Source organism: Chelmon rostratus, chromosome 10 (assembly GCF_017976325.1).
Source record: "Chelmon rostratus isolate fCheRos1 chromosome 10, fCheRos1.pri, whole genome shotgun sequence".
Lineage (NCBI taxonomy): Eukaryota > Metazoa > Chordata > Actinopteri > Chaetodontiformes > Chaetodontidae > Chelmon > Chelmon rostratus.
In genome coordinates, this window is record NC_055667.1 from 21896760 (window position 1) to 21923810 (window position 27051).

At 45.4% G+C, this 27051-nt stretch overlaps 1 protein-coding gene across 1 annotated transcript in view; it reads left to right on the forward strand.

The window, feature by feature from the left end:
• The window catches only part of camta1a (calmodulin binding transcription activator 1a), a 272264-nt gene that overhangs the window by 146352 nt on the left and 98861 nt on the right, over positions 1–27051 (forward strand). The window contains exon 5 of the mRNA XM_041945876.1: positions 8819–8954. Coding sequence (XP_041801810.1) covers positions 8819–8954 — 136 coding nt within the window. The remainder of the gene's footprint in view (positions 1–8818; positions 8955–27051) is intronic.

The following is a 27051-nucleotide window of genomic DNA, read 5'->3' on the forward strand; positions in this document are numbered from 1 at the left end:
TCTTTTTTTTCCCTCCCGTTTGTCTCCGTTCTGCTGTTTGAAACAGATTATTCACATTTAGAATAACATCAGCAAAACATGTCAGAAATGATAAGATTTTAGAATGTAGCTGGTGCCATGGCGTGCATGATGGGCCCCCGAAAAATGTGCTTTTTATATTAAAGCTCTCAACAGTCCACAGTATGACAATAGCAGCAGACAGGAACAAAAGCCAGAATGCCAGGGTTCATAAAGGAAGAAAAAGTTCAGATTGATATCTTTTAAACCTCACAGTTTTCAGATATTTTAAGTTTTGGATTTGTATTCTCTTTGACTTACAGGCATGATAAAACTATTTATCTTTAAGCCAGACCCCTACTTGCATATCTGAATCGTCTGTGACAAACAATGTCACATTCAGAAATGCATGAAGCATCCACCATAGTCATGCAGTTCCATGAGGATTGTCTGTGTTTTAGGCCATGCCTGTATGGGCATCCCTCCATCCATTGGAGGAGCATCTGCAACAGAGCTGTTTACAGTCCTGTTTTATGGTCAGCGGTCAGCATATTGTCTCCACAGTATCTACAGAAACAGCATGGTATTCCTTTAATTGTCAACATTCAAACAGGGTTAGCCGCTGTCTTTTTGTTTTGTCTGTTTTTTTCTTTACTTTGTTTAACGGGGTACAGTAGATTCACTGAGCCCAGAATGCTCTTTTCCGTGAATGCCCGGCTCCACACTGACACAGCTGCACACATTCACAGCTGAAAGCCTCCCAATACAACCACAGTCTGATCTTTTGGCCAGCTGAGCAGCTTTAATCTGTTTTGTCAAAAGCTGGATCATACTGATTGTCCCACACACTGCTCTGTTGCAGCAGTGCAAAGGCTAGTCAAAGCTCAGTTTGATGGTCAATAAATTAACAGACTGCAGAGCATCCTCTGAATTTCTGAAAATATTTCCAGTGAACATTACTTTTAATTACCAACAACTAAACAGGAGTAATAAAAGTATTTTCATGGTGCTATGGCTCTAAAATGTTACACTTTAACTTTTTTTCAAATGCTGATTAATCAACATTAGTCCCATAAAACAGGAGGCTTTTATTTTTTGACCACTGAATTTGATGGGAAACATGACTTTGTATTTACTCATCTACACATTTTCCCTTTTATCTCATACCAAGGCCATGCACGACACACGAGGCTACCCTCTGTCGACGCTCTATACTCAACATTCTGGCACGGGTTGTGTTTGCGGAGGCGAATCGCAGTGTGTCAGTGTTTGTGTAAAATCCCCACTCCGCACACAGGGATCAGAGAAGAAAACGAGCGCTATACTGTGAACTTCATCCTGGAATCCAATCCAAGCATTACTGTGGAGGTGGCTCGGGCTCCAATATGTTCAGCGCTACCTCAAGACCATATCAGCTCTGCAATGCCTGAAATTCGATTTGATCTGCATGGCCACCATCACTTGACCATGGCTGATGTCCGTCCTTCTCCCCCTCGCTCTCTATCTGTGCCTGAGCTGCCGCTGAGCCCTGGGCTCCAATTAATCCCATGATGCCTGGCTGTGGTTGGTATGGTGACCAGACAGGGCACAGAGAGAGCTGTGATTCCCAGGTGAAAGGTGGGATAGACTTTCTGATTCGCTCCAGCACACAGATAGAGTTACAGCTCAATTTCAAACTCTCGCCCTCACTGGTCTATCCTCATGACTAAAGTAGGACCAAGGAATAGGAGAAGGGAGAGGGGGAATAGGGTCTTCTTTTCTTTCTCTCTGTTTTCCTGTCTGTCTCTCTCCCTTCCCCCTCTCCTTTTTTCCTCACTCCCTCTCTTCAGCCTGACCCCACTCCCCTCCATCACTGCGCTGATGTTTTTTTTTGTTTTTTTTGTGACAGAAGGGATTCTGAGATGTGCTTTATAGCTTGGTCAGCTTGTAAAGTAGCACTTCTAGCTCTGTAGTTCTCCCTCACTTTAGAAAGTGGAGGTTTTTTTGACCTCACTGGCTCTTTATCTGTCTCTCTTTTCACTTGTTCCTACCGCTTGTGCTTTGTTCTTTTACCTTTTTTGTGGACAAGGCAGGATTTGTGAATTAATCATAAGTGGTTCAATAGCTGGCCTTAGCTGTGCTCTGTCACTGGGGGATCAATAGGGGAAGGTCAGTGGCACCGTGGTGGCACTGACTGCTCTGAAGGAGAGACAAGGAGGGCCATGTCCAGGTGATCCATAAGCTCAGTCTGGCATGAGGTATGATGGGTAGGAGAGCCTGTCCTTGCCCCATCTTCTCTCAGTCCTGGTCTCTGGAGAGACAGACAACTGCCCTCACCTCAGCTGGAGGCCAAGGTCCTCTTGGCATCCCCGTATCATCGAGGGCGGTGCCCCATTTTTAAAGAATTTGAGTGTACTAGCTTTTCTTTGCCATACATGTTCAAGAACAATTGCAAGAATAGTAATCATTTTCACATTCGTACTAAACCTTAGCCAATACAGACAGGCTCAAGGTTTTACAGTTTGTGATCCAGCTTTACAATCCAGGTTTTGATCCTGTGTCTCTTGCTTTTCTTCTTCTGACCCATCCTTGCTTTTAATTTCCATACTGGCTTTTACATTTCTATCTTAAATACTGTCGGTGACACAAGTTCGCGGTGCTTGTTGAATTTAGCATTGATAGGAAAGCAGTAAAGAGAAGTAAAAATCTTTGATCCTCTGCTCTGAATTGGGCTCTTGAAAGTACACCACCACATCATTAACTTGGTGGCTGAATTCTCCTGCTTCTCGTTTTAATAGAAAGTGAGGTTGTTGTTACTAATAATGAAAACCTGACCTTTTGTTGCTGCACTCTAGTTCGTCTTAGATTTAATTGCATTAGTATTTTCTTACCGCGGGAGAACGTAAGCTGCTAAAACAGCAACTCTAACCCATGACATAAAATAAAGCTGTATGCAATTCCCTGCTGCCCATGCATTATTGAAAGTACAAAAGCATCCTCTTTACAAATTGTCATAATAAGGCAGTGCTACAGGACTTAAGTCTGCACATGCACGACGCACACAGCATGTAGTTGTCAGCATGAGCCGGCCTATAGAGGAGCTTCGTTCTGATGGCACCTTTATTTACAAGACACACCACGGATGATTTGTGAAGATTAGCGGAGAGGATGTGAGGTATGAATCATCGTCTCTGTAGTCGCTATTTCCAAGTAAGCATATGCATACTGACTAAAGGCTGGAAATAGCATTCACCACAAATATGATGCGGAAGCCTTTTGAGCAAGCAGTTGAAAGTCATCAACATTTCAACCCAGCTAAACATATTATACGCGCTCGCACACGCTCACACACACATACAGCAACAGTGTGCATTTCAAGTGAATAAGAAATGTCTCCACAGCCAAAACCTTACAAGCACTGAAATTCAAATTCCGTGTCACCTAAGCTGTACATCAAAGCTGAACATTAGCCCTCGCTGCTATGTGTGCATGTGTTGACACAGAGAATGGAGCGGTGTAACCAGTGTACGACATGGCTATTTGTAAATAACGTCCCAACCTCATCCACTGGCAGGAGCTGAGAGCTTTAAGTCTGAGTAGTGATGGCAGCCTCCCTGAAATGTGCATGAAACCGGCTTAGCGCTATCAGCGCAGCATCACCGCCAGTCACCAGCCTCTCTCTCATTCTGCCGGGCTGCTGTGGACCAGATAAGAGCACCACCACCCTCCTCCCCTACTGCTTCCATCCGCCTTATGTTGTCTCCCAACAATCCACCCACCCTCCCACACCAATTCACCCTTATCCTCTTTACAAGGTCTTATAGGGACAGAGACATTGATGTGTAGCTACAACCGTAATTTATATTCTTTGTAAATTGTCTGTGATTTTTTCATTGAGATAAGTGCGGGGGGAACATCTGTTTTGTGCTGGAGGCCAGTGGGCCGGGGCCTGAGTTCTGTGGCAGTCACCGGCAGTATAGATAGAGAGAAAGAGGGGAGGCACACGATCTGTCTCCCTATCCTGAATTACAACTCCAGGGGCCCGGCTACCGCCTCATCATTACTGTTGTATTTAGTTAAACACGCTGGGTAAACAAACATTGAGCTCCATCTGTACAGCCTTGGAGTTACGTGATATCATATTCGGAAAACTTCACTTTATGATTCAGCTGCTACGACTGCTTTCTCTCTAAGTTGTCTTTAATACTTTCTAAAGATGACCGTGACCGTTTACCAGACAGTTCAGAGCAGAGAGGAAAAAGATTAACATGTTACAGAGGAAAAGGGATGATGCGATATGATTTAAAAGATGCTGCGTAACTTGTTCCAGCTGACTGACCCACCACAATGCCCCTTACTCCCTTAATTACCATATATAATTAAGCATTCATGGTTGAGGGCTGAGGGCTAGAGTGGTAAGAACTGTGGGCATGACAGTGACCAGGCGCTGAGGCCTCATTGGCAGTCAAAGAGGTACGCGACCTGCAGCGTCTCGACATACGAACACTAGCGGGGGAGTTGGAGGGGTTCAGAAAGGCGCAGACAATGAATCTCAATCCTGAGGCCGTGGCAGATTTACATTTAAAGTAGTTTTAGCGAGCGGCCTACTTCCTGATGCATTCTTTGGCAGGGCTGAAGGGAGCGGCTTATCTGCGAGTCATCAATTGCACGTGATGCGTCCAGATAGGAGCTCCCGGTGCGGCGCCAGCACCTTTCTGCTCACACCAGCTCAAAGATGATGTGCCATCTAATAGAGCGCCGTTGCTTGAAGTATAATTACATTACACGTGGAAACACCTCTGCTCAGCGTCGACAGCTCCAGGTGTGTGCGTGTGTGTTTGCACGCACCCATGTGTTTTAACACATGTGACCTATGTTTTACCTGTGATTGACAGAACCAGTAATAACTAGCATCAGCGTGTTATTGATGTCCTGTCACTCTTCTTGCTATTAATGTTGTCCCTAGATGGAGCAACAGGGTTACCAGAAACTAGATTGTGTGTGTGTGCGTGTGTGTGCACCTGTGTGTGATGCATGTGTGTGAGCGCTCAGGGGCATATTTGTACCTCATATTTATACTTAATGTGTTTGGTGTGTGTAACACCAAATGTTGTTGTGTACGTGCGTGTGTGTAGATGTGTGTGGATGAGTAGTAGGTGTGAGTGTGGTTGTTGACACAGTGGGCTAAAGGCTGTGATGGCTGAAGGCTCTGATGGGTAATTGAGAACAGCAGGTTTCGCCTCTCTCCTGAGCCACTTCAGACCCAAACCAGCTCACTCTCCGATCTTCAAAGCCTCTCCGGTCCAGCTCTCCTCTCCTCTCCTTTACTCTACTCTATTCTACTCTACTCTACTTTACTCCTGGCTGCACTGCCAGTTGAGCTTGCTGGGGAGAAAAACAGCATGTATGGTATTAATCAAACCCAGGGTGTCATGGGGAATAGGGTAGGGTGAGGAGGGGGGAGGGAAGTCTGAGCCCAGCTATTACTGCTGCACCGGTTCACCAAGACCGAAATATTTCATTCTCTGTAACCCTTTTGTCAAGAATACATTCAGCAGCACAGTATTCTTACTATTATAAGCTGGAATACCAATAATTAAAATGCTATCTGCTTGTCTTACACTTGAGTACACTTGTTACAGTTGAGTAGTTTCGAGTCCGGTAATACAGTAATAGCTTATTTCATGTATTATAAGCAATATGGAGATGAATTGTGTGTGGGGAGTTTTTTTTTTTTTTTTTTTTTTTAGCTAATAGTTGCCAAAAACATGTATGCACTCGCAAAATAAGCCTGTTTGTGTTCTACATAAAAACGATGTTTATTCGAGTCAGAACGTTTCAAAGTTCCATCACTGCGCCTTCACATTTTAGGATTTTAGGATGATTCACCCGAGCTGTGGATTCTCCACACTGATCCTTGTTGGAACAGGAGAATCTCTCACACTCACGCAGATTTGTCTCTCTGTCTGTCTTTTTTAGCTCATTCCTCCTTTCTCTGTTAGTGCCTACAGGCCTGTTGACAGTGAAGCTGAGCCTGTGAGGGAGTTGCGTCTGTCTGCGGGCCAGGGCTCCCCTCCTTTGCCTTTGTTACCCATGCTGAACACGTCACCAACCTCATAAACCCCCCACCCTCCCCTGACTTTTTCAAATGAACAAATCTGATTGAGTGAATGCCATTACCTGGGTAAATGAATGATTCCTAAAGGACTGGACAAGGCCTAACACCACCCTGAGGGTAAAGCTTATTATCGCTGCAAACTCCAAAGAGGAGAGAGGCGGCTGTGGAGCTTGTGTGCACTTTGTCAGAGGCCTGTATTTCCATATTAATCTGCCACATTTAGGCATCTGAGACAGAGGGCCTCCTGTCACGCTTCTTTGATAACAGAGCAGTTAGCTTTTTCCCCTCATGTATAAATATGTATAATTCTGATAAGATTAATTGAAGCGCCTAAGTATACAGTGGTAGGAGATGACTGGGAGGGAGAGAGAGGGGGAGACAGCGGGAGGGAGAGGAGACACATTATGTTGCCATAGCATGCATTTTAGACTGGCCTATGCCTCAGACTACTCCAGAGTGGGAGCCTAGGCTCTCTCCTCTGGGTCCAAAGTGCCTTGAATTGAAAATAGCATCTACCTAACAGTCCCTCAAAAATAGCTGAGCGAATAAGTTTTTGCGCAGAGCCGATAAATACGGCGTGGAGCCTCTGACACCGAAGCCTCACCCCAATTTCCAGTGCTCTGGAGGAGATCAGATAGCCCTGTGTCATTTGATTTTCTGCCTTATCTCATCCGCGCCCATCTTTTTGTCTCAAGCAGAGCTACATTTTAAGAAGCACACACTCCTGGTATCTTTTGAAGGACAAAACCCGGGATGATATTGAAACAAATAAGAGGATCACACCGTTAGAGAGGATCATGCCGGTGTTTGATTGATACCGAGTGCTGATGCAGGCATGTCAAATGGGTGTCCTTCAAGTGACATTTGGGATGCAAATCTGGAGGAGTTCATGTTGAGATTGCTGCAATCTGCAAAGTTCTTAGTTCATGAGTGCCATTTATGATCGCAGCTCCACGATGGGTGACATTACAGAAGCTGTAAACTAGAACACAATTTATACTTCTTGTATATCCCATACAGCCATTGAGCAGTTCCACTTTTCAAACTGACCAATAAAAATGTCTGTTTAATAGTCGTTTTCTGCAAAGTATGCTGAGGACTAAACAAGAGAGGGCAGTGAGTGAGGAGAAGACAGCAGGAGAGGGGGAGGTGTGGGAGAGTGGAGGTGAGGGATCCTGAGACAGATGAAACGAGAGGGAGAGAGAAAGCAGGAGAGGAGTTGGAGCGAGGGAGGAGACAAAGGCATTCCCTAGTGCACAGCTTAAGTTGACTGACGGCGAGAAGAGAGGGCTGTAGAGAGAGGAAGGGAGGAGGAAAGGGAAGAAGGGAGATCAGGAAGGAGTGAGCACGTCATTGTGTGAGTGGCGTCTCTCATTAGAAGGTGCTGTCAGGGGCCACAGAGGGGGGACTGCAGGGACCCCACCTCCCCCTTCTCCTCCCTCTCCAGTGGCCCCTGAGATCCGGCCGGGAAAATGATTGATGAGTGATACCAAGATAAACACGCGCCCCGGCCCCCAAAGGCAGCCCTGCAAAATGATGCATGCAGCGTTATAAATAAACCCTGTGAAAAAATGTTTACAATAAACAACAAAACAATGCAAAACAACCGTTGGGTTTCCTTAGTTTGAATATTGCTGCAGAAGAGACAAATCAAGCCAGCTTTTGTTCTTTGCTTTGATGAGTTTTTCTAGTTATTTGTGTTTCTAGTTTTATATGTTTGTGACTGTGTGTGTGTGTGTGTGTGTCTATGCATGTGAGCAGTGAGCACAAGGCTAACAAGGCTCACCAGCTGACTGGATGGTTAAGCCCCCCTCAACAGTTACACTGCCTCCTCAGCAGCTTGGGCAGGCGGCTTTCCCACTCATTCACTGTGAGGCACCAAACACTCAGGCAAACCTGTTCTCATTTGGGAGAGCTCCAAATCATAGCAGCTGTGTGTAGTGTTTGTGTGTGTGTGCGTGTGTGTGTGTTGGTGGAGTGCAAAAGTGTGTGGGAAACTGATGCGCTGTGTGGCATATGTATGGATTCATTCTGATGATACATAGCCACTCCACAATGCACACAAATACGCACACACAAAACTATGTTCCAGTGCTCGCTAATTGTTGAGTAAGTCATAAATGTTTTATGCTACACTTTCTGTGAATGTTTAACACTGAGCGCCAAATGCCTCTATTACAAATCGAAGTGGAAAGGCAGATTATCATCAAATACTTACATTATATCATTATGAGCCTACAGGCTGTGGTCTGGTGGAGGGAGAATGAATTATGAATGGAGAGTGAGGGAGGATCTTCTTTTACCCCTAGGGACTTCCAACACCACAACTCATTTAAGTTGGATGAATGAGAGATAAGGAAGGGACCCACCCACCCCCCCACGCTGCTTGCCTTACACACTGGCCTTCATGTAATTTACTCCGTGAGGAGTGTCGCTTCGGCTGCTCGGAGCGCACACACTTCTCATTGGGAGAAATGTATGCTGAAGGGTGCTTTGTTCATTGTCAAACTGTGCATACCAATGCTGAAAAACACCATAAAGAAGTCTTGTCATCTAAGTCACTGGTGCATTTTCTGCCTGGCGCAGACTCGTGTCGGGCCTCTTTGTACATCTCTAAAATGAGTCCCTGAGCTGTGCTGTAGCTTTGCCTAAAAATTCTTCTCATCTCATTTCATCTTTCTCTCTTTTGCTCTCCCTCTCTCTGTCCTGTCTCCGTGGATCCAGGCCGCAGAATGGGTCGATGATATTGTACAATAGGAAGAAGGTGAAGTACAGAAAGGATGGCTACTGTTGGAAGAAGAGGAAAGACGGGAAGACCACACGGGAGGATCACATGAAGTTGAAAGTACAGGGAGTTGAGGTGAGTGCGCTTACAAGAGTTTGGATTTAGAGGGAGTGAACGGGGAGAGAGGCGGGGTGGGGGTGGGTATGGGGCGGGCGAGAGTCAACCTTCACCCTGACACAGACAAACACAGGTCTACAGTGAGCTCTCCCCTGGCTGTAATGGAGACAGTCACATGCTGCAGTCGGCCTGTGTCTCCAAGGAGCCTTACCAAGAAACAATGCGGCACAACAATAGTTTTCCCTGGGAAGCCAGTGGAGTGGAACCGATTGTTTGTACCTTATTAAGGCTCTGGATGTTGCCTTTGCTCCAGAGAGCCTACATTAATCTTGCTGGCTCAAAGCAGTACTGTGGAGCTAGCGTTCCCTCACCTCACTCCAAGTCACTCCCCATACCAGCCGCTGCCATAAAAGGCCCAGTTGTGTCTGTCCTTGGCTCACCCAGGCTCAATCTTTTGCTCGACCCGAGGTGGTGGCAATGCAGCGTTGGCATCCTGGCTGATTTATCAGCAGGCCCGTGTATGAGACCAGGCAAGTCTCAGCCCTTCACTTCCTTTGCTTTCAGTCGTGCTGAAGTTTGGGTTCAGCGCTATTGTTGTGCCGCAAGCACAGACGCCACAAGCACAGGAGTTGAGATGGAGTAGAGATGTGAGGGTGGGAGATTTCGGTCTCGCACACATGCAGACACCTGCACGCTATTCGCACGCATGTACACACAGGCACACACCTCAGGGAGTGGTGCTGTGCGTCTGTGTCACACAGTGTGACAAAGACAAAGCTCAGGCATTCTCCCAACAGGGGCTCTGCTCTCTGTTTGTACTCCTCCAGATATTTGTCACTCTGAGAAAATGGCCTCTTCCTTCGCCCGGCCAGCTCAGTGTCATCTCTGGACCTGCAGTGGTCTGATAACCTGTTGGGACTCAGCACATCCATCCTTTTGGACTGTTATATATTTTTCCAGTTTCTGCCTGCCGCTTTACAGAAGCTTCAGTCAGTCAGCGTGCATTGATACATTTATATTAGCAAGTGAATAGAGATTATTTACAGTATTGTTTATGGTGTGTCTGCTCGATCTTTGTCAGTCCCCACAGAATGCACATGACTCTGCACAGACAGGGACCGAGAAGTGATTCTGCCCTTTATATTCTGGTTTCTTGCATAAAAGGCCAGCCTAGCATTGCTTACTCAAGTCCTTTTTCACTGGCAAACACATTAAATCCATTTTATCCAAGTGGCAATCGTTGTATGCTAACAACAATGCTCATGAAGATGCAGGTCGAAGCTCAATTGATAGGAAAATTTTGAATTAATATAGTATAAAGTATATTTTTTGTTTGGGAAACAGCATGAGGCCATAATTGCTAAGTTCAATTGTTTTGTTTTGGGTTGAGTTTATCTTCACTGACAGATCTTTTAGGCAGGCACATGAAGCTGTGTCGGGGGCCCTTTGACCAGCTTCAGCTGAACCCAGGCTCCACACCCATTGCCCGCTTGTATATTTCCTGCCTCTAGCAACAAAGAAAGATGGCATTATGACTGACCTCATAAGTGTCCCTCCAAGAAGAAGCCACCGACATTGGTAGGAGTATAAGCTTGCTGTTCTGTGGTAAACATGTCTTGTACAGTTATTAAAAAGAGGCAGCTGTTCCCCTAAACCAGTTCTAAAGCATGCATAAACAGTACGGATAGACATATGTCTAAAGCGGAACATTTACTACAAAGTGGCAACAGATGTCAGTTGAAAATGTCCCCACTTCTTTGTTACTTGCTGTCTGCTGCATCATCTAGGTCCACTTGAGCATGCAGAAGCACCGCCCCCTGACAGAATGCTGTACTGTACGCCACTGTCCTATTTTCCAGCATCAATGCTGGTCAATGCTCCAGAAAAGCAGCCGTTTTTCTTTAGAGCCACTCTCTCACCTGGCACATCACAGCCACTGTATCCTCACTGCTTCTCTTGTCCGGTGATAGCGCGTGTTCTTCTGTGGTCTTGTAGATGTCACAGTGGATAAGGAGAAACATACTGTTACGGTATAAAAATATCCACACCTCTGTGACCAACAGTCCCAGCTTTATAAAAATAATATTAAGAGAAGAGACTGTTTCTTGGCAAGCCATGGATGAAGAGATTGGCTTGAGGTGGGCGAGGAATCACGTGAAATAAAGCACAAAAGACTGTTAAATCCAGGACATCACTCCGGGTTCACTTTATATGCTGCATATCGTGCTTTTTATGCTCTGTGGTCCTGTTGACTCGCCACGGCGTGTCCAGTGTGTGCTACGGCCGTCAAAAGCCGTGCATGTCAGAAATAGAAGCAACACATGCTGCCAATAGGAAGAAGGACATTTCTTCTATTTTACTATCCAATGTTTGGGTGTTTGAAGGAGGAGCTTTTCTTTGCACCCCAGTCGACTCTTGACATGAACTTTAGTAGTGCGCTGGTGACTATTAACAGTATTTTATGTCCATCAGTAGCAGTACGCTGAGATGCAGTTATTGAATCACTAAACCTGTGGTGTACACTGTACAGTATGCAACAACACAAGATAAAGGGTGCACTAAAGTGAAATCATCATGAGTCACAGGCACATAAAGACTGATGGCTGTTCGCAGAGCTGTCGGCAGTAACTTGGCGTTAGCTCTCCGTCCTGTGATTTTGCTCTGTGAGCTCCTATATGTTGTAACCAGTCTAATTTACCAGAGCTAATTGCTGTGTGAGCAGCAGAGCCAGTGCAAGGTGTGAAGGTGAGCTTAGTGGAGAGAGAGAGAAAACACAGCGAGAAACTGACTCAGGGCTGCAAAGCCACATGGGAGCTCATAGAAATTGGACCATAACTACTATTTCACATACTCTACATAAAAATACAGTGCCACTGAAACTCTTATGTGTTTCTGTGTTGTTGTGCACACCTTCGCATCTTGCCGCCTTGGAAGACCTGAGTCATGTCCGTTAAACATCTCACCCCTCAAGACTGACAGAGAGGTGATCCATCACTGCTGTAAGCAGCCTATGATGTGATCCATGACCCATTGCGCACAGTCAATTTTATCGTAAGCACATACAAATGACTTGACCTCTGCCTTCTGTGCAGTGAAAGTATGAGACCTCAGGAGGGGATAAAGAGCTATCTGTGTCTGCTTACTACTGCATTTAGAATGAGAAAAGAAAGAGCCATTTAAATGCATAATTCATATCATACCTTCACAAGGCAGAGCACAAAGAGTTGACATAACTTGAGCATAACCTCGCTTGTTTTACAGAGTCTTTATATCACTCACGCTGTGCTGTTGCTGCTCTGATTCCCCAGCCATCCAGTGCTTAATAGAGGTTCTGTGGTTATTACATGGGCCAGGTTTAGTGCACAGAGAGGACAAGTGTTGTGGGTGGTTCAGGCGAGTGATGTTCAGTGGCTCCGGCGAGGGAGAGGCTTTGAGTCCGGGAGCGAGCGGCCTTCTGGGGCCTGCGAGAGTCAGCCTAGCGTGGCAGGAGTAGATGTCAGCGTGTGCTGCTGCTGTCCTGTCTGCTCCGCAGTGCTGGCTCAGCAGCCCGTGTAAACCGAGGCTCTACTCGCTTTCTCCCTCGCTCGCTCTGTCTCTACCTTTTACTCTCTTTATGTGTCTTTCTCTCTTCCACCCTCTTTCTTTGTGTCTTTCATTTCTCAGTCTTTTAATTCTTTCACTGGATTTTTCATTGTCCTGCTCTACTCCTGTCTCTCTTTCTCCTTACTGCCCCCGCCCACCCCATACCCTCCAAGTCCACAGTCCAGACGGACAGAACCTTGAGTTGGGCGGTAATGCTCCCTGTTCCCTAAAATTGGAGCGCAGGGCATGTTGCGGCATTAGCGCTTAACAGGCCGTGAAATAGCAGCCTGCCTTCCTGACGTCTCCCCCATCACTCCAGGTGAGCTGGCCAGACGGCTGGATAAATGAGCAAGCAGCACCCCCAGCAACCAGCATGCATTTGGGGCACCTGAGGAGAGATGTCCATCAGTGATTATCTCACCACACCCTGCTCTTACCAAGCTCAAGTTGTTCGCCAGCTCCTGGTCATGGCCAAACTTCCAAGGGGATCCTTGAAGCCACTCTGAGGATGTCTAGTGGCCGTCTATCACTCAGGACCCTCGGTTATGCCAGGTTTTTGATCGGCTTTACTCTCCCACAGAGTGATGTCATCTTAATTCAGGCTGTAGGTCTCATAGTGTGCATAGCTCTAGCATCCCCTGGCTTCTCGTTGTGAAATAGCAGAGACCTCAAACACATCTGCTTTGACAAACCCCAACTGATCTCTGTTCTGCTCCTTGTCAAGCGTCTACCCCGATGCTACCACCTCTTCTTATCTGATTAGCCGTTAATGTCGGCTCGACCCCCCCATCTCCTCCTCTCCTCCACCCCTTCTATCTTTTCTCCCCATTATTCCTAAGCTTTAATAAACTCCCTCAAACGCAGATCGATTTTCTCTTAAGTGAAGGTGGCAGTGCCTCTGACTTATTTCATTACCACAGGCTAATTATACCGATTGAAATGAGCTTCTCTTCTTAAGGTGTACCGTGCTGCTTTGCACCCCCACGCTCCCCACACTTTATTGCCGATACAGTTCTCCACCAATTCCCTAACTCCCATTCCTGCCTCAACTCCACCCCGCCATCCCTTCACCCAACCCTCTTACCCTCCGCCACCTAAATAATCAGCTGGTGCGTCCTTAGCTCCCGTAACTTGTCATTTCATGTTGGATCCACCCTAATGTGTGATTTCAACTGTGCAACTGTGCAATGAAGGAAGGTAATGGAGCATGCTGGTGGCTCAATCGCCTCTGTTCATTGATAATAATGAAGACAAATGTCAAAACATTAGTTGCTAATGTTGTAATGGAGTGGATGCTAGTAGATGCGCGCTGGATGCTACACTGCATTGGCTTTCAATATCACATGACCTTCAACATTGAATTCCTCTTTTTACTAGTAGTCTAGCGCTTCCTTTTGCAGCAAATCAAACATTTTGCGTCCATCCAAACACATTTATACGTATATTCAAATGACTGTCTTAAAGCACAGCTTTAGACTTTAAACATTTTTTTGTGTGCTCTTTGAAAAGATGGTGGAAAAAAAAACAACATCCCACAATTTCATGGCCACCTGGGTGAGTTACACTGGTAAGTTATAATCAAACTAGTCGCATATCTGTGAAATAGAGTTGCTCTGGGTGGCTGTACGTCTTCTCAGTAGCGGTGGTAGCACTGATTTACAGATGCAGTGGCTGATATCACCAGATTGTGAGGCCAGATGTGAGAGGCCACTAAACAAACCCCTGTTTCTGAGAGGAGGTGACACTCTGCATGCTTTCCCTCCTGCCCCTGCTCCAAGTCGACTGTGAAATTAAGATCAGATTACTGATATACAGGCAATGCCCAAAGCAAAAAAAAGTTTTTCATTTTCCATTTTTATTCAAACTTATAGGCTGTCTTTTAAACACCAGTCAGCCGCCTGCTCTGTAAAGACAGTAAATCGATTACTGTTTCCATTGTCTTCTCTCTTCTACTGGAGCCTGCTTTGTTATTCACATTTTTTTCCCTTGCCTTGGAGATCACACTGCCAGCTCTTCCTTTTTGAATTACCTGATTGTGGAGGAGTTAAGACCAATCTGTGTGGGATATTTCAAAGAGCGGTTACCATGGTTATAACTTCTAACCTTCTGCTCTCACATACAGTAGAGTAATAGTCAATAAGTGGTCGCACAGGCACAGGAAGTATATGGTTTAGTTGCTATTTTCTAATTTATTAATACTAATACAGGTTAACTTAACCTCGGGGGGGAGGGTTAGGGATAGAAAAAGTGATAATAAAGAACAAATCACAGTGGATAGAAATAAAATTATTTCTAAGGCCTCTGTTTGAAATTGCTGCATTTAGCTTTCGATGTTGCCGTGCTCTGGAGTTATGGTGATGGAGCCAGATATCCACTGTAGTTATTGTGTGATTTTTTTTTTATCCGGCACAACAGATTAAAGCAGTGATCCTCATCCCAGCATAATGGCTTAATGGGGGTTGTTATGTTGTTATTAGCGACTGAACCAAAGCCTTCCCACATGAATGCTTTACCCCCAGCATAGGGAGCGTCCACTTTACCCATGGTTTTCCTTTAAGACCGCAGTAATTAGTTTTCTTCTCTTACTTCTTACAATTGCCGAATCACTCAGCAGCAGTTAAACCCCAGCCCGCCTTTCATGCTGACCCCGCTATCACCATTTCAATCCAGCAGCTGGACTAATGATTATAATAATATAATAATAATTGAGGGACTAATTTTGCAACGGCTGCTGAGGGGAGCCGATGTATAAGGGGCCTGTCAGGAAGCTGTGCATTATCTGCAGCATCCGTAATTTGATTTACCACATGTTGCCACATGTGGAAGTGTTGTCATCTCCTCAGGGTTCCCCTTCTTTATTGTCAGGGAAAGAAGAAATGTCCCCAAGAAAACAGCCTCAGAGATATTTTAATTTCTCTCAAAATGTGAGGACTCTGGCTTCCGTTTAAAGACTGGCTTTTTATGGAGGCAACCCCACTGCATAGCCAGATCCCCCTCCTGGGCTCAGCCAAGAAGTGAAAACAGTCCAGCAGCTACACACAACTTCTAGTTTGCTCCTGTGGTAAAATCTAATTCAGAAGACTAATGGAGCACAGTAAAATGAAGGAGTAAAGATGACTCGAAGCTGTATGACTGTTTCCAGGCTTTGAGGACACTTCACAAAAACAAAGGAAAGAAAGAAACAGCGGTGCTTCCCAGTCCTTCGCATGTCACTTATTATCCTTATTAATACTGTTGGTGCACCAAATCTAGTGAGTTTGCCAGCATTTGATATATGTAACTCCGCATGGGCGAAGAACAGCAGAACCAACACCAAATATGCAAAGTAGGGGCAAGAGGTTTGCAGAAAGGGTGAAGAAAACAGAGTGCTGCAGGCAGTGAGCAGGCTTTGCATGACTGTGGTTTGCTCTTAGTGTGTGAATTCTCCTTTTGTTTGGTCTCGTGAGCGAAACACAGATCCCTGGGCAACACAGGGCCTGGGTTTTATGTTAATGAGCAACTTTCACCAAGGCTTCTGCCTTCTACCGTTCCTCAGATCCAGGCCAGAATACTCTTCAGAGATTCATGCTGCTCAGAAAAAAAAAACCATCAAGTGATACAGCGTGCAGAGTTATGCACTGAAAGGCCCACTCTCGTCTAGACCTCAAACCATTGCTAGATTCAGTTGATTCACTTGAATTTAAAGGTAGCAGTTCAAAGGAAAGCAAGTAGTTTCAGCACCAGTCTTACTCTCACCTCCCTTATGTCAGGGTGCAAGTTCTTTGCAAAATCTCTGTTTAATGATCTACAACCAGCTTTTGGCTGGTTCAGACATTTCTGGGGAATTTCTGTCTACAGGCCAGGACCAAAGGGTCAGGTGAGGTGTGAGTATTGAGTGGAATCAAAGAGTGGTTTTCTATTCCTGAAAACCTGTAAAATGCATTATATAGATTGCCTGAAATGCCTTGGATATCTCTTCAGGACATGCCTTTTACTGAATCTGCGAGTTTCCCTTTCTCCCCATCTGTCTTTATTTTGTTCCATTTCCTCTCTTTCTCTCTCTCTCTCTCTCTCTTTCTCACCTCCATCTGCTTCTTCCCTTTGAAAAAGCCGCTTACTCCAATGGTCTTCCTTAATGTGAGGCCATTCCTGTAGCGAAGGCAGACCCCTATGTCAAGAGCAGCAGTTTTCTTCGGATGCTGTAAGGCCTTGGCAGAACCATCTCTTCTTTCCCCTGCTGGCTCTGGAACACTTGGTTCTTTTAATATCCTTCAGATAGGGAGCACAGCACTGGTGTTTGGGATACTACTATACACGGAGGAGCCAGGGTTTTGAGGAGGAATCATCCAGTGACATTATCGCCTCTTTACTCAAAAAGCCAGCACAGCTGGCCCCACAATTCCACAGGAGCTTTTCTGCCTCATCTGCAAAAATATTTGTCTATTGACGTTTGCAGCGAGATGAACTTGTTATACGCAGGCGTCTCGCTCATCGGCTACCTTTATCTTTCTTTTTTTGCTGGGCTGTTTATTCAGCTGGCTACTGCACATGGCCTATGTATTATTAAGCAGCAACACAGAGGTTTAGATGTAATTTGCTGCTGTGTTACATTTAATAACTGCAAAATCAAAATGTAGCATTGCTCCCAACATTCACTCTTCAAAGGAGGTATAATGAGTGGAGCTGCAAAGTTCAAAGAGAATGGTTAAGTGTTTGTATAGAATTATACAGGGTGAGCAACTGTGCTTTCCTCAGAGTGATATTGAAAGGTTTGATATTTTACATGAAAGGGTGCTAAAGAGGAGTTTAACACAGGAAACAGGTTTAACCCTTCTGCTTTGGGCAACAGAGGAAATACTAATGCAGATAAAAGTCTCCTCATTAATGGTCTTGTCGTGTAAGTTTTGTTCCTCATAACTTTGTATCTTCCTGCCTTCTATTTCTCTTCTTCCTATCATCTTGTATTTGCATTGCATTCTGCATCGCTCTATTTCCATTCCTGGCTGATATATCAGTGTTAACCTTGTTCTTTTCACAGTACTCTGAATAGATGTTCGCTTCTGTGTCCTCCTGTATCTCTGTTCCAGGTTTTTTTCTTCAATTTCTGCTGATTTTCAACGCTGTTTCTGTTTGAGTTGTTGTTGTTATTTTGTTTTTTTTTTTTGGGGGGGGGGGTTGTCGTTGTTTTGATGCGTATTTTTTGTTGATAGTGCTCAAATGAAAGGCGGCAACAGACTTTTGTGGATTTCTATTGCGCATTTAAATGTGGAGAGAATGAGTCATTTGTTTTAAGCCCAAGGGGGTGCTAAGCTTGTTCTGCATTGTGTGTCGACGCTGGTCCCCTGTTAATGTCACTGTCACTAAATAATGATGCATACATGTAGACAGATGCACTGACACGCACGCATACTCACACACAAATTATTGCATCTGTGTACATTTGTTTAGTTTCACTGACAGAATCTCAGGGGGAAAGGATCTTGTTACTGTATGCCACATATGTGAGTGAATTTCCACACTGAACGTACACATAAGCAGATATAGTAAAACCTCATTTCATAAATGGAGCCTGTTATTGCTGGAAAATTACATTTAAAGATACCAAAAAAAAAAAAAAAAAAATCCCCTATGTGATGGATGAAAATGGGAGAGATAAAAATGAATCAAAAAGACTGTAGACTGTGGAAAATAAAAGACTGATGAAAAGGAGAGGAGGGAGCAGGAGAGGCTTAGAAGGTGGATGGATGGTAAGGGAGGAGGAAGGGTGGGGAGGGAGGGAGAGGCGAGTGTTGAGCGGAGAGTGGAGAGGAAGCCGGAATGAACGATATATAGCCTCTGGCAAACAGAAAACAATTGTTACACTGCCTCCCATAACCCACTTCAACCTTAAACAGCAGATTTTTTTCACTCAATTAATTTCTACACATTGGAGCAGGGGCCTTGGCTGAAACTGGGCTTTTATGTGCTCCTGCTGCTGCAAGGCCTATACACATCTCTCTCTCTCTCTCTCTCTCTCTCTCTCTCTCTCTCTCTCTCTCTCTCTCTCTCTCTCTCTCTCTGACTCTCTCTCTCTCTCTCTCTCTCTCTCTGTCTCTCTAGCTTTCCTTTTTTTTCTTCAGAAAATGCACATTCTCCATTGGAATGGACTGGAACACTTTGAGAGATGAAGCCTGAATAAACAGGGAAATGTTATATATTGTAAAAATAGCAGTCGTCCTTTGATTCTCTAGTAGGACAAGAAATGGCTTTTAACCTAATCAGTACTGTATCATCAAAGGAAGCCACATAGAGCTTCACGCAATCTTGGAAATATGATTTAAAACTGCAATTATACATTCTGCTGTATGTTCTCCTTTAGTTCCTCAGTGATTTTCATCTTGCAACATCAATTCAAATTCATTCAGATTATAAAATCCTCTAAGAATATTTGCAGGAACTCCCCCAAATGTAAAAACAAGATTTTTCTGCTTTCTTACATTAATAACGACAATAATGATCAAAATAACGATAGCAATGATAATAATCACACACTGGAGCAAACCGGGCCATGGTGGCCCTGTGTGGACAGCAGGTTGACTTGCCTGAGGGCAGAGAGAGGGAGAGCAGGCAGAGACAGATGGACAGATAGATAGGGGAGGGCATGACTGAGCTGTGTCTGTGTGTGGTGAGTGAGGGCCAGTCGGAACAACATGAATCATGGCTCCAGTTGAGAGAGGAGGAGATCAGATCAATAACAGCCCAGAGGAGGGAGAAGAGTGAGAGAGAGAAAGAGAGAGAGAGGATGAAGGGAGGACACAGGAGGTGTTCATCACTGGACCACCCTGACTCCCAGCATGCTCACTTTTTTCCCTCTCTCTCACACACAGGCTGTACAGTTAATGTACTGAATGAAGCACGGGTTAATTTTCTTTGTGAAAACTGAAGCATTGGTAGATACAGACAATGTGCTAATGTGTGTAAGTATGACTTATCGATTATTTTAAGGAAGTCGTGTACAGGCTATTCATGATCATCCCCTGCAAAGAAATGGAGCGATACTCTTGTGCTCACTTCAGCAAAGCGCTGACCTACACTTAATCTAATGAGACACTCTTAAAGTGCATTTCAAATTATGATAGTCAAATTTTGCAGTGTGCAGTTTTATCTGTTGAAAGGAAAGCACTGAACGATTAATTTTAGTCCTGAAGCCGCAGAGCTTGTTTGATTGTGCATGTGCAAATTTAGTTGCTTGTGTGTACGTGTAAAAAGTGTGTGGGTTTTCTTTTTTTGTTTTTTTGTCAAGTGCACAGGGAGTGCAAAGGCTCAGCAGTGGTCATTTCTCATTAAGTGACCAGTGTGCCTTGGGGAAAGGCCTGTTTTTACAGAATATGTGTGTGTGCCAGGAGCAGCTACAGAGTTAGCAGCCAGCGTTGGAAGAGCTGTCTGGATGTTTAAGCATGCTATGCACACGAGTGTAAGATGGCCAAGCTCTCCACTCCACCGCTGTACTGTGGAACAGGCAAGCAATTTTTCTCATCCCTCCTTTTTTTATATATAATTTGGTCGATAAAGGTGAAGGACGTTTCATCGCTATTTCTCCCTCCCGACTCCCTCCTCCTCGTGCGCTCTGCTCTGTCTCAGAGTGAAATCCCGAGATAAAGCTCGGCGGCGCTCCATGTTTAATGGAGCTTAATCCCACAGATTTGAGATACGGAGCTGTGAGGTAATTCCCTCGTGCCCATCTTCACTAACACAGAATGGTCATGTGACCACCTAATTCTGCCCCTTTGCTAGACACAGACAGACAGGTGGACAAGCGGACAACACAAAGAACGCAACTCTGCCAAGGACGAAAGTGATTGCTTTTTTATGCAATTTCTCAGGAAAGGGCTTGTGCTTTTTCTCAGGATCACAGAACGCTGACTATCTCATCTGCCGTAAAACCAGTTATTTTCTGCCATACTTTCTCTTCAACTGCGCCTCAGTTAAATGTGGTCATGTTTACTTTGGCTGGTCAGTCAACCTCCCTCTTGATGGGGGATTTATAAATTAATCTGCAACACAGAGACGAATGTGAGCCAAAGTGACGAGTTTGGAGAGTCATAACTGAAAGCTTAGTGTCCGCAGACAGGACTCCAGCCACAGTATCACATCGGGACGCTTGGAGAGAGTTAAGAGGGGTTGGCTGGCTTGAGACTATTTGGAGAAGCCATGTGCTGGGAAGTATTATACCCACCAACAATCCTCCTTAAGTGATGAGCTGACACTAAGCAATTTGCTATTCACCCTGCCAGTGAAAATATTTTCAATCCGAGTGCATAAAGCTCCCATGGCAGGAAATACGCCAAGCCCTCTTCTTCCATCTGACACTTTTTGTTTCAGAATAGCCACTGTGTGGTTCAATTTACCCCAAGGCATGCTTGTCAGGCCCGCCTGACATGAGCTTCGTTGTCAATGTGTAAAACAGTCCACATGGATGATTGCAGAGCAGCACTGGTTGTTAGTGGTAGTGAGTGGGGTTTGAGAGAAAGGAGATGTGCATGTTACCAAATATGCCTGTTTTTAATATATGCTAAAAAGGATGCTGGAAAAAAAAGCAGAGAAAACAAGCAGCTTATTTAATCAGAATCAGTATGAAGACTCTGTGGAATACACAAACTCCCCACAGATTTTCTTGTCTCCTCTTATTCCACCTTTTCTCCCCTTTCCTATTGTTTTCTTCGCTCCTGTCCTGCGATGTTCTCCCATCTCATCCTCCCCTCCCTCCTTTGGCGCTTCTCTGGCGTAAGGCACCTTCGTGTCACGGGAGTAGAGGAGAACCACAGAGTAAAAAACACAGAAACACTGTATAGTTATTGTCCACAACAATAACAGCAGGCTTGAGCACTCAGAAAAGCCAGGCACATGCAGGAATCAGGATGTCAGCGCGCTGGGGCAGAAGCTGAGCGTTCGAAGCTGCGTTTGTTTATGTGCGTGCGAGTGTATGTTTCTGGCAGGTGAGGGGGCACATCGTCCTTTATAGCTGCACTCTCTCTGGCACTGTCACTTCAAAGTCTCAATCGCTTGCCATTCTGGACTCCAACCAAAGCCAAAGCAGCCAATCCACCTCTGCCAGTGTCCTCTTCATCCCTCTGCTACTGCTCTTCTCTCTCCTCCTTTGCATAATTACCCAGGTAATTGTGGAGTAATTGACTGCATCACCTGCTCCTAGGAAGGCTCTGGCATTGTTTAATAAACAGCTGGAATAGGCGCCACATGTTGTTGGAGAGCAAGAGGGAGAACATATTGGGGCAGAGGGGGAGGGTTGGAGATTGGGAAAGAAGGTAGGAGGAGAGAAATGAGTTGGGTGGTGGAGTCGGAAAAGGAGGCGTTGAGACTGTACACATGCTAATTTCTCAAACGCAGACGCACAGATATAACATTCTCCAGGCAAGTCCTGAACTTGTTATGCAAGGTGAACATATTATTGCCTGTGGAAAGATTAGTGAGGGAGAAGGTAATGAGAGTGGGAGATGGATAGATTTAGAGACACAGGGATGAGAAGAGGCAACAGAAAGTGAGTGAGAGAAAGTTTGAGAATAGATGGATGAGTGGAAGGGAGAGCGAGAAAGAAGAGTGGTGAAGCGAGCCTCTCAGGGCTAATGACATTAAGGAGGTCTGATGAATCGACACCCGCTGAGTGTTATTGACGTCCCCTGAGCCTGCCCAGGCAGAGCCAGCCTCCAAGCCCGGGTATTGGCTAGCTCTGCTCCTCAATTAGACTGCCTGATTAGATTCCCTCGGTTGTGCCCTCTCACGGGGTGAGCAGGGTGGCATGATGGATGTGATGGGCAGGATTATCAGAGGGGGGTGTCACCCGTGCCCCGCCTGGGGGGCACCAGACGATGGGTTTGACCAGTCGTCGCAGGGGCGTGTAGGCGGAGGGCAGGGGGCGCGGCGAGAGTCTCTTATTGAGGCTGTCAATCATTGCCGCTTACAAGATAGAGGCTGTGTCTCTGCACAGAGATGCACAGGAGTAATTACTATTCCATCTCACTTGGCATCTAGATATATGAGGCTGTTCACAACCACTGACCTCACGTGGCAACCCTTCACCATCTTTGAAATTGTTTGAAAATGCTCAATTTACATATCCTGTCCTTCATTCGCTAATCCTTCGAAGGGGGAATCGAAATGTAACTGTGCTTTGACACAGCACGTTCTCTGGTTTTAAGTCAGTGTGCTGTTCATTTAATAAAGTAAACGTGAGCGATGCTGAAGTCTTCGGAGTTAAGAGTTTTGCCATCATCTGTGTTCCTACATTAGTCCCTAATGTTGAAGCCTTTGGCTAGGATATGTCCTTAACCCTATTCTCTCCATTTCCTGGTAGTGACAGTTTCTTACAACCATTCATCAACATCTTGGCTCTTGTGGTGCAAAAAATGGGGCAAGTCAGGTAAGTGTCCCAATTCAGCAGTTTTGAAAGGCAGTAACTAATGATATCTCAGGAACGGGGGCTGCTGCTGTTTCCCTGAGAACTTTCCTTCCTGTTCCATTGTGTGTTTGTGTGGCTGGATAGCTAGCTAATGGCCTGTCTCTGATGAATTAGGGGGTCTGACACCCTGCAAACACACTCTCCCAAGGTCAGAGCAGCCCACAGATTACCATATCCGGGGGCTTTAACAATCTAACGCAGCCTCAAGTCAGTCGGATGACAATTGAGTCAAGCACACAAGAAGATAAGGGAGTTGGAGAATGGGAGGGGGCTTGGCTCCAAAGGAAGAAATTGCTTTTAAAGTGGAGAAAACCTGCAGTGATCTCCGCTGCTGATGTCCCCAGCAGTGGCTGTGATGCCAAGTGTCCATTTGTGCATCCCTCTCAGTTAGGGCGCACTTGCAGTTGTTCTCACGACAACGTTATCCTTTTTCTTTATTGAAAGTTGGTATTCAACCCTCCAGTCTGTGCTCTTACACCCTGCAAAGTGCTTGGTGAATGTGCTGTGCTGAAGCACTCCCATATTTCTTCACAATAGCACCAAGTTGTTTTCAAATACAGAATTGTATAATGTTCCATTAAGCAGCGTAACATCTTGTATAATGCATTGCATTGATTCATAACTGAATGTGGTCAGTGCATCAGTGTCACAGTGTCACAAAGCAGCAGATAAAACAGTCAGACAGCAGAGAAGTTGTGGGCAATGGGAACATTCAGATCACTGTAGCACAACCAAATACATGCACAAACATGGACTCATGTCTTAACCAAAAATACAGTCACATATGCACATGTGTGCATGCTCACGGAAGCAAATTGTAACACATAAGGGCATACACACATCCACCCACTCACTTGCCAAATGTGTCTGCAGGGAGCTGGCTAAAATGTCAAGCTATGTGCATGGCTGCCTCCTGTCGCCGCCTCTCTCCTTATTTTACAGCAGCACCTGGTGGTGACAAAGAGCACAGAGGAGAGAGGCTCCCCAGGAGAGGAGAGGACGGGACAGGAGAGGAGACGAGAAGAGAGGGGAAGGGAGGAGGAGAGAGAGGAGTCCACCCATTCCCTAGACAACAGACCCTCCCTGTCCCATCATGTTCTACTTGCCTGTCAATCCAACGCAGGGCTGCTTAATTTCACTTTGAATTGACGATGTTCGAGCCACTGCCAAAGTTTGAGGGATTTTAGACGCAGTACCAAAGCCAAGGAGCATAATGAATGAAAAGCCCCTTCCCAAATTGATTTCAAACTAAATCAAACCCTGGTATTCAATTATCTGCCAGAGCTGCCACTGAGGAACTTTAAAGTTGTATCAGCAGAGAAAGAGAGAAAGAGAACGAGGGGAGAAAGTGAGGAGAGGGAAGGAGGACGGTCGGAGCAGAATGCAAATGACTCCATCCCTGCGTGGTGTCAGAACAGGTGGCCCAGTGGTAGCGCTGGGGCTGATGAATGAGCTGTTGAAGTGGAGCCCATTGCTACCTCTAGCTAGTGGCAGCTCCAATTCTGCCTAGTTAAGCATTTGGCCTCCTCTGCCAGGAAGGCTTAATTGAAGAAATCATCACAGGGACCGGGACAGATCTGGTCTTACTGGGACCAAATTGTCTGTCTGCCCAACCAGACTGTAACATCATAATAGTGTGATACTATCCGTCCACTAATCACAAGAAAAGTGCTTCATTACAGGAAACCAGACCAGGAGCAGATTCCTTTTTATTATGCACCCGGTGTGAATTGCTTCAGTGTGTTTGCTACAGTCAGAAGCTACTGCTATTTATCTGTTCGTGTGGATTACTGGCCCCCTCTATTGTTTAAAAAAAAAAAAAGGCTCACAAAGACATACTGCTGCTTTGACTAATGTAATACATCATGTTGAACAGCACGTGCATTGCTGGTTTTTCCAACATGCCTTTATCACTCAGGTAATTACTGTTTTAGGAGTGTTTAATACGGTATTACACCTGCTTGAGGAAGACAAAATGTCCTGTTCTTCAGTGACATTTGTTTTTGGCTTTTTTTTTTCTCCCTTTGTAATATTTAATTCAGTCTAACACACCCCGCTGGACATTATTCACAGCAGACAAGCAGACCATGAGGCAGGGAGCAGAAGGAGTGCACCCGATTGGTTTATCTTAGCAGAGACCAGTGACTTTTTTATTGTATCAGAGAGTGAGGGTAATTATTGGTAAATTACAAAAACCTGTCCTGTCAGCGATATCAAGCAGAAACCAATCAAGTCATTGACACTGCAATTGCGTTCCAAAAAACAAGTAGCCTTTGGCCCCCTGCCGCACCTGCGCACAGTGTATCAAATGTTTGGCCTAACTAATGAACGACTGAATGCAATTATAATGTACTATCTCTGAAATTAGGCCTGCCATGGTGTTAATTACATAATTACTGAAGATGTCAGCTCTATGCGGGAGGGTGTAGTGTCAGTGGAGAGTGGAGCACACAGGGAGGGATGTTGCTTTGCTTTCAGGGATGAACTATAGACGCTTCTTTGATTCATGATGCCGGCTTTGTGGAAAATATCGCCTTTGCCAAGTTAATTTTGAAAAGGCCAGCATATTTGGGCAGAGACAATCAGCCTGACCTTTCTGAGAACAACCCCAGTTTTCACTCTTTCCCCTCGTTTTTTTTGTTGCTCCTTTTTTCCTTTGCTCTCCTTTGTTTCTTTTTTCCTTTTCTTCCTACTGTCTTTCCCTCCCTCTCCACATCTCTCCTTCACTCTCTCTCCCTCCTCCCTCTGTTCGGTGGGGATGACATGCACGTCCTTGACAGCGGCGTCTGCTAATAGAGACCGCCATTGTTTATCAACACATCCCACTGATGAAGCGGCCTTCCCGTTTCTGTTGGAATATTTGTACAAATTTATTGGAGGCTGCCTCTATTAGACGCAGGCCTTTGCTAGAAAACAAGCATGCTTCTGGTGTAGACAGACAATTGTATTCTCCTGCTTGTGTACTTCACTAATCAAGGCGACGCAGATGACTTTGCCGTTGTTCTGTGTGCAGTTATATCATGCAGATGATTGGAATATCAATTCATTCCACACTCGCAGCCTCATGGCTAATTTGCAATGGCTGTATATCAAATGTGTCATGAGAATGGGGTGCCATATTTCCCTTGCAGAGAATATGGAACAGAATTAGTCATTTGCCGTTCAATGCGTACCTCTTTCTGGCACCATTTGGTTTGGAAACTGTGGTGGTGGTGGTGTGTGTGTTTGTGTGTGTGTGTGTGTGTAAAAGACTGAGTGAGAGAAAAAGAGTAGAAGTAAGTGTATAATATATTTATGTGGGGTGTGTTTGAGAGTGTTTGTCGCCAGGATCTGGGGCTGCAGACACACAGGGTATGATGGGGCCAGGGCGCCCCAAACGAGATGCAGATGAGGAGCCATGCTGAATAATCATGCACCATCACCGCTCTTCCACAGACAGGGAGGGGTCTCCATCACAGCTGTTGCAGCCCAAACACAGCCCCACCACCACCCTACCTATCCCTCCATCCCCCACCTCTCTCCCCGTCCACCTGTCCCACGTCAGTACTGCCAGCAGAACAAACTCTGACAAGACTTTTCTAGGAACTGAAAATAGTTTACCTCCTCCCTGTTCTCTGTTATACCTTCACCCGCTGCCTCCTGCCTCGGTAGTCTGCTGTTTTCACAGGAAATTAGCCAGACGTCCCCTGAGGTGGATCTCGTGCATAGCAAGATATCTGCCTGTCAAGGTGTTCTACGGCTTCTGCATTCATTTGCCGCTCAGTGTCTCTCACTCTCTTTCCCCCCTTCTTCTGCCTCTCCATTGTGACCCCTGCAACTGCGCTCAAAAGTGAGTTTAGAGAGACCACAGCGTGTGAGCAGTGTTTTTCCTTTGTTTTATCTAAAACTAGTAGTTGTTTTTTTTTCACACCATGGGCATCTGCAAGTGTGCCACGGAGTGTATTTGTTAATTAAGATACCAGCTCAATCAATTGTTTCTCCCTCCCATTGTTCCTGTCAGTCTAAACAGTTTGCTGGCGTTGTCCTCTGTGACTGCGTGTAAGATCACAATTAGGGCTGCCACCTTAAAGTCGATGATTCGAGTCACCAGTCGAGAAGACG